The following is a 15,650-nucleotide window of genomic DNA, read 5'->3' as shown; positions in this document are numbered from 1 at the left end:
AAAGAAAACAATTTAAAGGAAGTAATCAGCTCAATAATTAAGCTAAAAAGCAAGTGCAAAGGTTACCTTTTTTTTGTGAACCCCAATAAACCTGCGTTATCTTTCCCCTGTCAAATCGTAAAGTGCCTAAATACGGTAATTTACCATAATAAAAAACAGTAAAGATAAAGAAAATGTAGAAGATAAAAAAGCGGAACCAGATAGAGTCAACGAAAGACAACACATTATTCAAATTCCTTGTCGTATTATATATTTAAGGTAAGGCAGGTTTATTTTTCCGTTAGAAGTGCTCCCGGCTGTACAGAATTCCTGGGGAGAACCCTGATGTGATTTTAAATGACTTACTGAAGCTCACTATAAATATATATATATATATATATATATATATATATATATATATATATATATATATATATATATATATATATAAATAAACAAACACCAAAACAGTTATTTGATATCTTAAAAATGTTTAATGGGAACCACAGTAGTTTTTTGGCTGCTGGAACAGTGGGGAAATCATGTTCAGGGATCAGTATTAGGTCCTCTGCTATTCCTAAATCTACATTAATTATTTAGATACTGGGACCAATAAGCTACTAACAACCAAACAAGCAATATGGGCTGAATGGCCTCCTCTTGTTTGTAAACTTTCTTATGTTCTTATGTGACACTCATGATGTGCTTTTGCTTGGTTGGGAACTCCCCTGGCGCACATTCAACTTCTCTATTACTTATTGATTTGAAAAAATGTACCTATACCAAACATAGACAGGGGAAAACCGAGTCAATAATGTGAAGTTGTGAGAGGCATTATTCTGGAATAACAACTCCAGAAGGCAACAATGTTGGGTCCACAGACATAGGCATCAATAGGTGTGGCAACCAGATGCACAAGCAAAAGCTGGTCTAACAGGTATAATAAAAGAGTTACCAGAAGCAACCCATAATTGTAATTCTAAGGACTGTGATGTTACTTCATTAATTTCTTAACATGTTCCTTTCACAAACAATGATACATTACCTGTATGATATGTGTTGTATTCAGCGGTCCAGATAAGCTGAGTATCTGCCGTTTTCGCACATTAAAAAATCCCAAATATGCACTACATTTAAATTGAATGCGTAAAAACATGCATAGCAAATTTGCTGCACAGCTTGTCTGCCTCCCCTAAAACTTCCACTAACAACTACATCTCCCAGAATACAATGTCTTCAGTTACTAGGAAACTGTACACAAGAAAAACCAACACAACAAACATTATACAATCTCTGGCTAGCCCTGTTGTCTTTGCAGTCAGTCACAGTAGGAATAAGAAAAACACAAACGGTCAGGGGCGGATCGTCCACTAGGGGCGCTAGGGCGTCGCCCCACCATAGCAGAACACAAGAAAAAAAAAAAAAAAGCATAAAAACGACTGTGAACATTTAAGTGCTTAATTCTGATATTTACTCACATTCTTAGTTTTTATTATCCACAGCAAATGTGAAATTTATGGAAAAAAAGTATTTTTGCCAAATCGCTGGTTATGCTTATCGTACGCCTCTTCTCCTGTTTCCGGGGGGTCGCGCCCGGAGGATGACCGTTTATGAGCATGCGTAGTTATGATTTTCGGCCGAAATTGTAGCCTAGCTTTTCGTTGCTCCTATTAATCCCATTGGGGCGGCAAATTTAACACCCAATCTATGCAGTCTATGCAGTTACAACCTAGACACACTAGATGGCGGTTTATAAAATACTGCTATATTTATCAAGACGATAAATGTTGTAGCCAAATAGCAGCCTCAGAATAAGAACATTAAACAAGGAGAAAGAGAAGAAGTTTGTAGCTCGCAGCCATTTTTGTTAGAACAAGAAAGGCCAATGAACGCTGTGGTGTCTCTACAGCAAAGTCCGTTAGAGCGCAGAACTCTGTCAGAAAGCGACAGGTGGGAAATTGTACATCCGGACATTCTCCAGAACATGGTACGAGAAAAAACCCTGGCTGTGTGGATGAGCAACACGCAGTGCGGTGTTCTGCTTTCCATGTCTGCTGTTTCGGACAACTGCTTCGGATTTGGCCTGGACTGACCGAGGGGTGAGCGACATGAAGCACATCTCGGAAAATATGAAAAAGCACGAACACGGTGAAACCCACATGCAGAATGTAAAGCTAGCAATGTTGTTCAAAGTTAACATAGCTACCCAACTGAACAGAGTTCAATAAAAAGGTCATTGAGAGGTTTGCCTCCCAGAAAGAGAGAAGGGCAAAGTTTCTTTATAGGTAAATGCCTGACTGTTTCTGATCCTCACCTGTGTGATTCTGTGTCAGCTGAGCAAAATAACTAATTAACACACACCATCACACTCACTCACTCACACATACTGAACTATACAGTAAAAATGTTGGTGATGTTTAAATGTTTGAGTTATTTGAGTTTATGCACATGTTTGAGTTATTTATTTTGGATTTATTTATTTGAGTTCATGTAAATGTTATTTATTTGAGTTTATGTAATTGTTTGAGTTATTTATTTCTGTTTTTTATAGTGTCAAGTTGAAAGTTTGCTAATGTTGATATAGTATATATGTTTAATGGCTATAGCCTATGTTTAATGTAATGTGAATGTAATAATATATTTGTTTTTTTGACCCCTGGGAGTGTGTATCCGTTTGTGTGTGGGGGGTGGCAGGTTTCTGCCCCACCTTACAAAAAACCCACCAGGTTGTACAGTAGTTCAAAGTAACAATGCCGTGAAAAAGGAAGGCTCTTTTTTAATGCCTACTCCATTACCATTAAAGATTGTACAGTATTTATCGAGATAACTCATGACTTCAAGGTAATGTTGCATTTTACCCCATGAAAATACATTCTGTTGTCTCACTGTTAAAATTAGAGGGTAAGTTACTCCCAGACCCAAAACCTTATCTGGAGCACTGGTTGTATTCTTAGGGAGAGAAAAAAAACCAAAAAAGACTGCTCAACATTATGCAGTAGTAGAAGAGACAATAAACATTTTTTATTGAGCTGTTAATTCATACAAGTTAAACAAAGGTTAACAATATCATCTGGTCAACAATAAACTGGGTTTCAGAAAAAGAATGATTGTCACTCACTGTGCTTTACTTCATGAATAAATAATCGATGAACTTGAAAATATTTACAATATAAACAAATGGGGGAAAAAAAAGCTTTGGATCCTTTTATTCAGACATTAGTGTTTTCGAGTTGTGCTTATGAATTTCACAGATGCTCCCAAACGTACAATACTTGTAGCAACTACAGCACAACAAATTAACATTTAGTATTTAATGCCAGTTTAGTTAATCAACAGTTAAATATATACGTCATACTGCTTTGTGTTGGATTACAAACATAACAAAGAAATGAAAATGTTATCATTACTCTATACTGCATTCGCCACAAAACAGAAATGACACTTACCATCCAACAAGGATAAAGGCAACAACCAAGGACCACAGGCAAGAAGGTAATAAAAAAATACTTAAACACATTTACTGCAAGTACATTGCTGTGCTCCTTCATTTTTCCAGCTGTGATGGACAGTTGATCAGAAGCTTGAGCAGTAATAGTGTTCAACTATTCCTTGCTGTATATGTTGAGCGGTAATAAGACTAGAGAATAGGCAGTGCAAGTCTTTCTCTTTTTTTGTTGTAAATGTTCATCCCGCTCTGAGTTCAGAGCCAGATAAGATGAAGTTTAGATAAGCATTCTTCATGTGCTCAACAAATCTGTCCATGTATATATGGCAAGGTTAGCGTTAACCATTCAAGGTAAAGACTACCCCAAATTTAAGTATTCCAGGGCTACTTCATAGCAGAACTTGTATTGATCCTGAAAACAAAACAAAAATACACACATTAGATATATACAATTTATGACAAGTATTCTACACTTTACACTTTAGTGGAACTTTCACTGAGTAAGGACTGGCTAGTTTAATGTCAAATCTGTGTATAAATTTGTGTTTGGAAAAAAAAGAAGAATCTTGAGTTCTTGGTGTGGTATTCCTTCTCAAGAGATCAGAGGAAGCAAGGGAGGCAAAGCCTCCTCAACTTTTCAAAGAAAAAAAACAAAACAATTATATATACAGTCGCCACTGCTTAGAACGGGTGTGCCTGTTTTAACGTGAGTCGCCCGTAGTAAGCGATAGACGGTATAAACTCCCACACAATAACCTGACATTCAAAATGTCCCCCAATCACCAGCACAGTAAACAAAACAAACAAGCATGTATGCGGTTAAATCTTTATTAAGACACGCATTACACCAATATTTTTTTTTAATTAAAACCAATGAATGTAATAAAAAGTAATGCAAGTGCAGGAATGTACAGCACAGGTAGGCTACATTACTGCAAATTGTTTCCAGCTAAGACCTCTGTGATCTGCATCGGGACAATCTTTAAGTATGGACGGCAAACTGTCAGCGTTTTCAAAAAAATCCCAATTCTGCTCTCTATCCGGATGCTGCTCCATAGCACGCCGCAGTGTTACAAGCTCAGCACGCACGCTTACGTCATCGGTGTCTGTTTCAGGCAGAGTGTCCTGGTTGCTAAGGTAACACAGCTGAGAATTCTTCCTTTGACATCCCCTCTGGTGTTGTCAGAGTTTCAGTTTGGTTGTATTTGTCAGCACGCTCTTCCTCAACTACAGAAAACCCAGCTTTTTTTGAAGAAACGTTGCATTGCTGACTGACAGAGTTTTAAGCATGCTTTAGACAGCACACAGCATGTAACAGGAAAATGTTATTTACACTGAATTTTCGTGCTGATGCGCATCGCTTTTCTCTTTACAGCCATGCCTGCTGTTGTAGTCAGTGCTGTTTTTTCAAACTGTAAACCCGACACTGCATACAGGGATTAAATAGCCAAGGTACATTACAGGGGTAATTGCTCAGTAATTAGGTACAAACAGCTGACTGATTGATCTGTCAAGCTTTTACTGCAGTAAAGTGCTGCCTTTTGAATTGCAATCTATGTGAATGGAAAGGTAAAGAGGTGAAAACAGCTAATTGGTGGATTAGTAAGAGCGATTACTACAGTATAAGCAGTGTGTTTGTTATTTAAATCTATGTGAATTGCACATAACGAGTTCCAAACAGCTGAGTTTGCTCGAAATATACGGCGTGCTTAACACGGTATAAACGATGCCTTTGTTATTGAAATCAATGGGAATGGCAAACTCTATTTGTCCGATATAAACGGCAACCCGCAATAACCCTGGACAGTGTAAGTGGTGGATACTGTATGTATAAGATATATACAGTACTGTGCAAAAGTTTTAGGCAGGTGTGAAAAAATGCTGTAAAGTAAGAATGCTTTCAAAAATAGACATGTTAATAGTTTATATTTATCAATTAACAAAATGCAAAGTGAGTGAACAGAAGAAAAATCTACATCAAATCAATACTTGGTGTGACCACCGTTTGCCTTCAAAACAGCATCAATTCTTCTAGGTACACTTGCACACAGTTTTTGAAGGAACTCGGCAGGTAGGTTGGCCCAAACATCTTGGGAGAACTAACCACAGTTCTTCTGTGGATTTAGGCAGCCTCAGTTGCTTCTCTCTCTTCATGTAATCCCAGACAGACTCGATGATGTTGAGATCAGGGCTCTGTGGGGGCCATACCATCACTTCCAGGACTCCTTGTTCTTTACGCTGAAGATAGTTCTTAATGACTTTCGCTGTATGTTTGGGGTCGTTGTCATGCTGCAGAATAAATTTGGGGCCAATCAGATGCCTCCCTGATGGTATTGCATGATGGATAAGTATCTGCCTGTACTTCTCAGCATTGAGGAGACCATTAATTCTGACCAAATCCCCAACTCCATTTGCAGAAATGCAGCCCCAAACTTGCAAGGAACCTCCACCATGCTTCACTGTTGCCTGCAGACACTCATTCGTGTACCGCTCTCCAGCCCTTCGGCGAACAAACTGCCTTCTGCTACAGCCAAATATTTCACATTTTGACTCATCAGTCCAGAGCACCTGCTGCCATTTTTCTGCACCCCAGTTCCTGTGTTTTTGTGCATAGTTGAGTCGCTTGGCCTTGTTTCCACGTCGGAGGTATGGCTTTTTGGCCGCAAGTCTTCCATGAAGGCCACTTCTGACCAGACTTCTCCGGACAGTAGATGGGTGTACCAGGGTCCCACTGTTTTCTGCCAATTCTAAGCTGATGGCACTGCTGGACATCTTCCTATTGCGAAGGGAAGTAAGCATGATGTGTCTTTCATCTGCTGCAGTAAGTTTTCTTGGCCAACCACTGCGTCTACGGTCCTCAACGTTGCCCGTTTGTTTGTGCTTCTTCAAAAGAGCTTGGACAGCACATCTAGAAACCCCTGTCTGCCTTGAAATTTCTGCCTGGGAGAGACCTTGCTGATGCAGTATAACTACCTTGTGTCTTGTTGCTGTGCTCAGTCTTGCCATGGTGTATGACTTTTGACAGTAAACTGTCTTCAGCAACCTCACCTTGTTAGCTGAGTTTGGCTGATCCTCACCCAATTTTATTCCTCCTACACAGCTGTTTCTGTTTCAGGTAATGATTGTGTTTCAACCTACATATTGAATTGATGATCATTAGCACCTGTTTGGTATAATTGTTTAATCATACACCTGACTATATGCCTACAAAATCCCTGACTTTGTGCAAGTGTACCTAGAAGAATTGATGCTGTTTTGAAGGCAAAGGGTGGTCACACCAAATATGGATTTGATTAAATTTTTTCTTCTGTTCCCTCACTTTGCATTTAGTTAATTGATAAATATAATCTATTAACATGTCTATTTTTGAAAGCATTCTTACTTTACAGCATTTTTTCACACCTGCCTAAAACTTTTGCACAGTACTGTATATATATAAAATCTTCAATAAAGTAAAATACACTTCTTGGCTAAAATTTAAGAAAAAAAATACATGTTAACCTAAACTCTAGATTCAACATTCCTAAATGAACAGCAATTCTGGCTGCTGAGAGATGTGCTTACAGTACTAGTAGTGGCAGATTGTGTTCTGGTCCTGGAGGAGCGTTTTTTTTTTTTTTTTTATGAGGGGAGGCTCTGCCTCCTTGACAAACTCCAATCTCCCATTAAACACAGCAGCAGCAGTAGAAGATTGTGTGATCTGAGCACAGGTTTTAATTGGAGGAGTCCAGAGAGTTTTTTTTTTTTTTTTTATCAGAGGAGGCAATGCCTCCGATTGCAAACTCCTGTCTGTCTGAAACACAGTACTTGTACTAGCAGATTGCGTGATCTGAGCTCGGGTTTTAATTGGAGGAACCACCCATATCCTTCCGCCCCCTGCTGATGTACTACTGTAATGCAGCCAGCCGCCAGTGCAAGAGATGTAGTACTCAGAGGGTAGAACAGAACAATTTTTCTTGTTTAACCCAATAAAAATTAAGAAATTAAGTTTTATCATTGTGTATTTTCTGAACTCCTTTCATTTAAAATATTGCAGCAGATAAAGGGCAGATAAAGATATTTAGAATGTAAAACTGCAGTGTCATACAATCATGTTCAGTTCTAAACACAAAATAAAATTAATTGTACTGTAGTTTATTATTACAGTTTTACACAGTATAGCCTGTGTACTGTACGTTAATTATTTACATTGTTTGAGGATCTTCTATGCTTATCTAATTTGGTTTAACATCAAGTCATTATGTTATTATTGAAATGTAATTGTGTACTGGATGTAAAATCATACCAATTACTTATTTTTTTTATAATACTGAAAGAAACATAATAAATTAAATGACAAACATTTAGAATATAATTATTTTCAAATGTTTTTGCAACAATACATTGACATCTCTTGAATACATACTGAAGAGGATTTTTTCCCCCACTACCTCAAAATTCATAGAACAGCAATGGGAACAAACTGCACACTAATATATGCTAACAGGTTCATGGCACAGATTGACAACAGCTAGACAAATAGGGGGGAGGGGGGAGTAAACTCACTTGCAGGTTCAGATACATTTACAACTGGAAACAAGGAATAACTACTGGAATACAAAAAAAAGTCGCCACTGGGATGTTACATTTAGTCTGCTTAAAAAGGGACTTATATTATAAAATAAATAAGGGCACTTATGCAAGAAAATAAATAAATACATAAAAATACACTCTAATGCTTACCAGTAAGTCCACCATATTGGGCTTGTTGTTTCTCAGTGTTTTGACTGCATGGAAAACGTCGACTGCGCGTTGGTGCCGAAGCATCTCGCAGACAATGCTGATTGCACAGAACGTCCCACTGCGACCCCCACCATTCCTTCAGTGACAGGAATAGAGTCATAGAGTCATCAGGCATAGGAGTCAACACCATTCATAATGGAAGACCAGATACAGTTTACGCATATGAAAAGTAATTCTTTTTTCATTATATTATACATAAGGATGACATTCCTGCTACGGTATACATTAAACATACATGAGCTGTAATCTGGAATGTATTCTTTAAAGATATCAGCAGTGGGCAGCAGTGTGGAGTAGTGGTTAGGGCTCTGGACTCTTGACCGGAGGGTCGTGTGTTCAATCCCAGGTGGGGGACACTGCTGCTGTACCCTTGAGCAAGGTACTTTACCTAGATTGCTCCAGTAAAAACCCAACTGTATAAATGGGTAATTGTATGTAATAAAAATATGTATGTAAAAAAAAAATAATGTGATATCTGTACAATGTGAAAATGTGTATAATGTGATATCTTGTAACAATTGTAAGTCGCCCTGGATAAGGGCGTCTGCTAAGAAATAAATAATAATATCCATCATGTATTGAGACCACAGTTTATGTTTAGAATATTTATCAAATTTGGTAACCAGAAATAATAAAACATTAACCCATGCATCATGTTTACTAAAAAACAGAGAAAGCTTTCTCTGTTTTAGGTACACTATGGAACCTCCTGGTTTTGAAAGAAATGGTACATTACACGTTTATTTTAAAAGCAGGCATACATACTTTTGGTCACTTGGTGGTGCTGTTCTACCTTAATTCTCTTCATAAATTGCTACACTCTGTTCAAAGTTTAAGATGCACAACAACTGAACACTTTGTATGTTTGTCAACATTTTGCTGCTAATAAATGATGACAATAATAATAATAATAATAATAATAATAATAATAATAATAATAATAATAATAATAATAATAATAATAATAATATGTATTAAATACAACAGGAACTAAAGCAGCAACACCTCTTTCAGACCTGTTGAAACTAAGATTAGATCAGATTTACAAATGGGATTTGAGACTGTCCAGATTTCGCATGTTTAAACAGTGGGCTTCAGAGTGTCGCTGGCGTAGAGAACACTCATAACTGGGGTTGCGTGCTGGGTTGTAGTTCTCAGCTCAAAGCACTTGTACTTCCAGCCTAAATAAAAACTGGGGCTATTATCATTGCTGATGTCATGCAAGGTTTAAACTCTGTTGAAAGTGTCAACACATATAACATATTATATCAATGACTAAGTGTTTTTTTGAATGTTATTTTCTTGTTAAGAGGGAATGAGAAACATCCTGATATATAAATAGTTGGGGGCGGAGTACTTACAGGCAATGTACGACGGTCCGCCCCTCCCCACCATCATACTCCTCCTGCCACTTCTCAACCTGTCGAATGAGCTTCAAGAAAGAGCGCTTCGACACAGGCGTGTCTCTGTACATGGGCCAGCCCAGGAACTGGAACTGCTGTACCATCCTGTACCCGTCCTGAGGCTACAGGGTTCAAACAGGAGACGTTGTTATTAATGAACACTTACTCCAATATACTCTGTCATGTTTTTTATTTTACCTCTGTGGAGTAATAATATGGAACTTTTTTTATTTCATGTAATTATACAGCTATGGCCAAAAGTTTAGCAACACTCTATAGAATTAACAAATTTTGCTTCATAAAGTCGAATGAAACATGCTGAACAGTGTTATGTTAACATATTGAATTACACACCGCTTTGTAGTTTTCCATATACTTAACGAAAAACGGACAAATTAAAAAATGTGACATTAAATATTGTATTACTATTACAGTGCGGTATCATTTTCAGTTTCATTCATTACATGATGTTAAATAAAAGATCAAAATTATGTTCATATAGTTTTTAAAAAAATCCTCCATCCTAAAATTCTAGGTGATGCTAAACCTTTGGCCATAGCTGTACAGGTTAGCCTGTATTTTTAACAAACAAAGTACTGATAACGAAACAACTTACTAATTACTTAATTAAGAGCTTTATCTTAATTTAAATCAGACCTGTTAGGAGGCTGAAATGCTTATTGCTTTTCCAGAATTGGTTTCCTGCTTTTCCAGAATTTGGTCATCTGGCCTGACTGACTGCAACAGCCGTTGCATTGTCAACATTTTCAACCTCCTCCAACTCAGATAAAGGCTGACCTGTCTGAGGGTTGAGGATCGGTCTGAGGCCACCATCCCACTTTGGCACTAGGAAGTTCCTGGAGTAGGACCCTTCCTCCAACTATCATGTGTTTAGCCCATTTTTGCAGCAGAGCTGCCACCTGAGACACCACAGCGTCTTGTGTGTCCGTGACTAATGTTTCTTAATGTTGTAGTCATGCCCTGAAAGGAAGGGGCACCGTGCTTGAATTGTAGACAGTAACCGGTCTTACACAGGGCGTCCATCGTATGGGAAATAGCAGGAGCTGTTCGTCCGAGGAGGACTGGATCTCGTCCAAAAAATCCGGTTGAACGGGGGATTATTGGAGAGGCCTTGTTTCCCTTGCTGTAGGCCAGGGCACTTGCAAGGTTGCAGTGGCCCTCTTGATTAGCAGTATGAGCTCTTTACCGCTGGGGACGTGCTGTCCGACTCCACGTCCTCAGAGGCGGCGATGGATAATACGTCCTCCTGTGGCCAGTCTGTGCTGCTCGCAGCCCTGTGGGCCCCAAGGGGACGTGGCACCGAGTATTCCTGCAGTAATTCAGCAAGAATAGTTCCCTGGTGGAAAACAGCAACCCAGATTTTTTCCATTTGCTCCGAGTCTGCCGATCGCCTGGAAAGGCAACTCCGCTTCCTCTTCCACGGGGGAGGGGAAGGAGAGGCAGAGCTTGAGCAGGATTAGGAAGACCATGAAGACGGTTTCCTGGCTGGGCTACTTTCCCAGGTGCATTGTCTGCTCTACCTTGGAACAGAGCCATGGGGTAAGGATGCAGCAACCTCTCTAAGAGAGGGTGATGGGGAAGAGCATGGAGCAGGAGTAAGGGACGCAGAGAGCTCCTTAGAGCTGCGGGATAACCTCTTCTCGTGTGTGCTTGGAGAAAGGGGCACACAACTCACAGAAGCTGTGATTAGCCAGTGTCTCCTTGACATGCTTTGGCCCCAGGCAGGAAGAGCACCTGTCATGCTTGTCCTCCTTAGGCAGATTGGCCTTGCATGTCTCACAGGGATGGAACCCAGACATAATGCAAGGAGCAAGCAATGCATTGTACAGCTGTTGCCTCAATCTGCTTATATACCAACCAGGGGGGTCAAGACCCTAGCGGGACCGGTTCGGTCACCTCGGCACCGGGTTGGCACCAGTTCGGTTCAGTACAGGTTTGGTGGCTTCGGCACCAGTTCAGTGACTTCGGTGACTTTGGCACCGGGTCATCTTGGTACCGGTTGGGTGTACTTAACACCGGGTTGGTACCGGGACAGTGTACTTAACACTGGGTCGGTACTGGTGCGGTAGCCTTGGTGACCTTGGTACTGGTTTGGTACAGGACCATCGGATCACAGCTACTGCTTGGTTCGGCACCGGTTACCGGTGCGGTAACCTCGGTCCCGGTTCGGTACTGGGTCGAGATCGGGAGCAGGTCAGTGACCTCGGTACCTGTTCCATACAGGTCCACTGGTTCACAGTCTCCGTGGATGGTAACGTACAGGGATGCCCACCTGTAAAAGCCACTGGCAAAACCAGTCAGTCAGTACCAACACGAGACTGAGGGAAGCCTGCTTGTTAGAATGAACTAACAGACCTTCGCAATGGTGATGCTAATAGCTTGACACCAAAACGGCATCAAGATACCGTGGTTGTAATGGCAAGTCGATGCGACTATTTCAGTCCTGTGCAGGGCTGCTGAGCCCAGCAGCTGCTCTTACTGCACGTGTGCTGAACACCACGTTACAGACAAGCCTACGTGTGGTATCTATAAAACAACAGAAATAACACAATGAGAAAATATTTTCTCAATAAAATACAGTAATTTAACAATTACATAAATAATATAAAACATCTCGTATGGTGCTAATTAGCAAAAATGAGAAAGAAAATAAGCTCCAGCTGGAGCTATGCAGCCCGAAGGGAGAGCACAAAGTCAGTCGACTGGGCTCCTTGGGAAGGACTTCACGCGGGGCTGAGAGCTGTGACTGCAGTGCTTTTGATCCCTCGGGGGCGGGGTCACGACTGCATCACAGGCTCAAAGAGCAGCTTTGGTATAAAGTATTCAGGATTCGGGTCTTTAGCAGGTAAACACCTGTTCGGTAATGGTTACATTTCGCACTTGAAAGGGAACTGTGGCCATTCCTTTGGGCTATGCAGTTTTAACCTTTGCACCTTTGTCGTATAAATATTCATTTTTGGTTTTCCATAAGGGGCAACTTTATACATCCCAGGATTTAAACATAATCTTTTGAATATTACTTTCAGATAACAGTGTGGGCAGGCTGGGGATTCTAGTGCAAGTGACAGAATGTGTAGAATACATTTGGAAAGTAAAATGAAAAGAAAAAAAGAAAATGTGTTCTTACTCTTGCTGCATTGTAAATTCTGAATATGCGGCTAATGATATCTTCTTCTAGGTCAGCTGATACAAATTCCACTTGGATGGGTCCATGTCTGTGCACACCATTTTCAGGCCAGTACTGAGGGCAGAGCTAGTTAAAAAACACAAAACAGAATACAAAGCATTGTGTGTTACAGCAATATTTCAGACTAATGCCAATGTAAGCGGTGACATACAAAATTAAGTATAAATTATATTATATATTTTTTCTGTAGATTGTATTTTAGTGATCTTCCCTGTGTCATGTAGACATTGACTTTCCAAGGTAACAGCATGTTTTGTGTAGGTGTATAAGACGTTCTTCTGAAGAAAGCTGTTTTTTTTTTGCTCCCCTGTTGCTTATTGACTTTTTGCAATTGTTACATTTTTGTGATATTTGGTTTAGAATCTGCCGGGAAAATCCCTGTATTCATTTTCTTTAAGATTGTTGTATTTGTTTTATTTTACTAACATCCCTACTGTATGTTCTTGGTGTATGCACACACACGCCAATGTGGCAGGTACAATACTGGCTGTCTTCGCAACTTGATAGTGTGTACTGAATTTCCAAATCCGCTGTTACATTGTTTACCTTGAGGAATCTGAGGCGGATTTAATTGCGCAGCAGCTTCCCTAGTTAGATGATGAGCTGATAAAATCTCAGGCAAAGAAGCAGGCACGGTAACTGCAAACTTTACCATAATGATAAACAATGAATGTAGTGTGAGTTTTGTACTAAATTTTAGCACGTCGAAAGCAGAAAAAACAGAAATACCGGGGACTGTAATTAGGAAGTGTACAGCTGAGAAAAAAAATAAAAATTTGGGGATTCAAAATGCAATGCACTCACTGAAACTTAAACTTGTTTTTACAAAAAACAAACAAAAAAAACAGTAATACAAGGGCTGGTTAGATGCTATCAGATCAGGGCTTCACTAACACTGAGTATGCCAGCTGCAGCATGCGTTTTCCAATATTACAACTGTACACAATTAACGGTGCAGTCACCAATTCCATACACAACACTTGCAAAATATCTAAAATATAAACATGCTGAGTACATTGCAGTCATCAGCTGCATAGATTAACCATTCAGCAGAGTTGAGTACAAACATTAAGTTACCGTTTTACTATCACTTTCGTGTCTTTGCAAGTTGTTAATTTTAAGCAGTTGAATATGGTAGCAACCATCCTGAAGTGGCACCCAACAATTGGATTTGGCAACCATTTGTTTTGGCCTAGGAACCATTGGCTCCTAAGGCAAAAAGTTGAATAGTGTTTTTTGTGAGGCCAAAACCCTTGTTGGCACCAGGCAGTGTAGATTTCCTAATGTCTTAACCTGTCCCTTATCCTGGAGGGCACATCATTTTAATAATAATAATAATAATAATAATAATAATAATAATAATAATAATAATAATTTAATCATTATAAGGCAGTCCTCTTGCCCACACAGTATAGCCGGCTTCGAAAGCAAGTGTAGGCCAGGACAGGGCCACTAAGGACAGGGTTAAGGAAACAGGCAAGGCTCTTCAGCATAACAGTATTTAGGACTGAGATTATGTGTAACAAAATGAAAAATGTACAGAGTTCTAGGTTGCAGGACACATATTTTGAAGTTAACATTTAAAAAATTCTCTGGGGGGGGGGGGGGCATGCCACCCGCCCCCCGGAAGCATCTCTCTCGCCTCGCTCCCTCGCTACCGCTCTTGCTCGCTTATTGAAACACAAATGTTGGAAGAAGAAAAGCTTTTGATTTTAAATAGATACCTTCATCAGGTTTGTATTGACAAAGAAATAAACTGCTACAGTACAGGTAAGTAGTCTATCAAGGTGCCTGTTTACACACTAAACATTTTGCATTAAATGCTTCTGTCAGTTGCCAGGATTGAAAAACTAGCTATACCAGTGGTGCTGCAGCATAACATTAACCTCAAGGCTCTGTCAGTGCCTGAGGACTGGACAATCACAATCATTTTCATGAAGTCAGGGTCCATTCCTGGCATGTTGCTCTTACCTGTGCTGGATCCACATCATTTAGCATTACTATTGATGTACAGTGATAGTCTAAAACAAGTCTCCAGAAATCTTTCACTGTGTTTGGCAAAGGATGTTGGGTAACAATGAATGCGGATGGTTGCTTGTAGCTCTGCAAAGCAAAAAAAAAATATATATATTAAGATAGCTGCTTCCAAATTATTATTTTAAGTTTTTTTGTGCAGATTTAATGAAGCTGGAATTACAAAGGCGTCTTGCATATTGTCAGAGTATTCAAAAGCACAAGTATATCCAAGATCACAAGTATATCCAAGATCACAAGGGAGGTGATTATTACAACAGTGGTACAAATTAAAAGAGCAAGCATTTTGTTTGCAAAAGGAAATCAGTTTGTTCAGAATTAGCGACTTGAAAGTGTGAATTTGATCCGTCCCACTGTTATTTTTATTCACCAGGTTACAAAACGGAAAATCGCTTCGAAGATTAAAAGAAACAAAAAATAATTGGAAAATAATGATCTAAAGGCTGATAGTTTTACAATAGTTTGGTATCTGCTTGTTTTTTTCTGTTTTTTGCATCGTTCAAGTGGTGTTAAGTTGCCAAGTACAGTTCTTCCCAAAGGCAGATCAATGTCTCTTTAATCCAGCTATTGAAAAAGCACTGTCTCAGATAATGCTGTACCAAAAGGTTGGCTTTTTGACAAAATCTTTAATGTGAAGTTAAGTGTAATATCCAAGATGACCTAATGGAACCTTATGAAGTAAACTTTTTATTGTTTGTTAAATGGTAAGATTTTATTTTACTGAAATAAAAAGTGTCCAGAGCGTTCACATTTCTTATGCTGATGTCAGTCTTATTAACTCATCAGCCACCAGAAGAAC

At 39.4% G+C, this 15,650-nt stretch overlaps 1 protein-coding gene across 8 annotated transcripts in view; it reads right to left on the bottom strand.

Annotated features, from left to right (window-relative positions):
- Positions 1–2,978: 2,978 nt before the first annotated feature.
- LOC117394169 (receptor-type tyrosine-protein phosphatase mu-like) overlaps positions 2,979–15,650 on the bottom strand; it is a 296,513-nt gene continuing 283,841 nt past the window's right edge. For all 8 annotated transcript variants that reach the window (XM_059015556.1, XM_059015565.1, XM_059015574.1 and 5 more), the window contains 5 exons: positions 14,789–14,920; positions 12,758–12,883; positions 9,568–9,731; positions 8,147–8,282; positions 2,979–3,836 (listed from right to left, as the gene is read on the bottom strand). In XM_059015556.1, coding sequence (XP_058871539.1) covers positions 3,783–3,836; positions 8,147–8,282; positions 9,568–9,731; positions 12,758–12,883; positions 14,789–14,920 — 612 coding nt within the window. In that variant the 3' untranslated portion in view covers positions 2,979–3,782. The remainder of the gene's footprint in view (positions 3,837–8,146; positions 8,283–9,567; positions 9,732–12,757; positions 12,884–14,788; positions 14,921–15,650) is intronic.

The sequence above is a fragment of the Acipenser ruthenus genome, chromosome 3 (genome assembly GCF_902713425.1).
Source record: "Acipenser ruthenus chromosome 3, fAciRut3.2 maternal haplotype, whole genome shotgun sequence".
Classification (NCBI taxonomy): domain Eukaryota; kingdom Metazoa; phylum Chordata; class Actinopteri; order Acipenseriformes; family Acipenseridae; genus Acipenser; species Acipenser ruthenus.
This window is presented reverse-complemented; position numbering and strand designations above follow the sequence as displayed.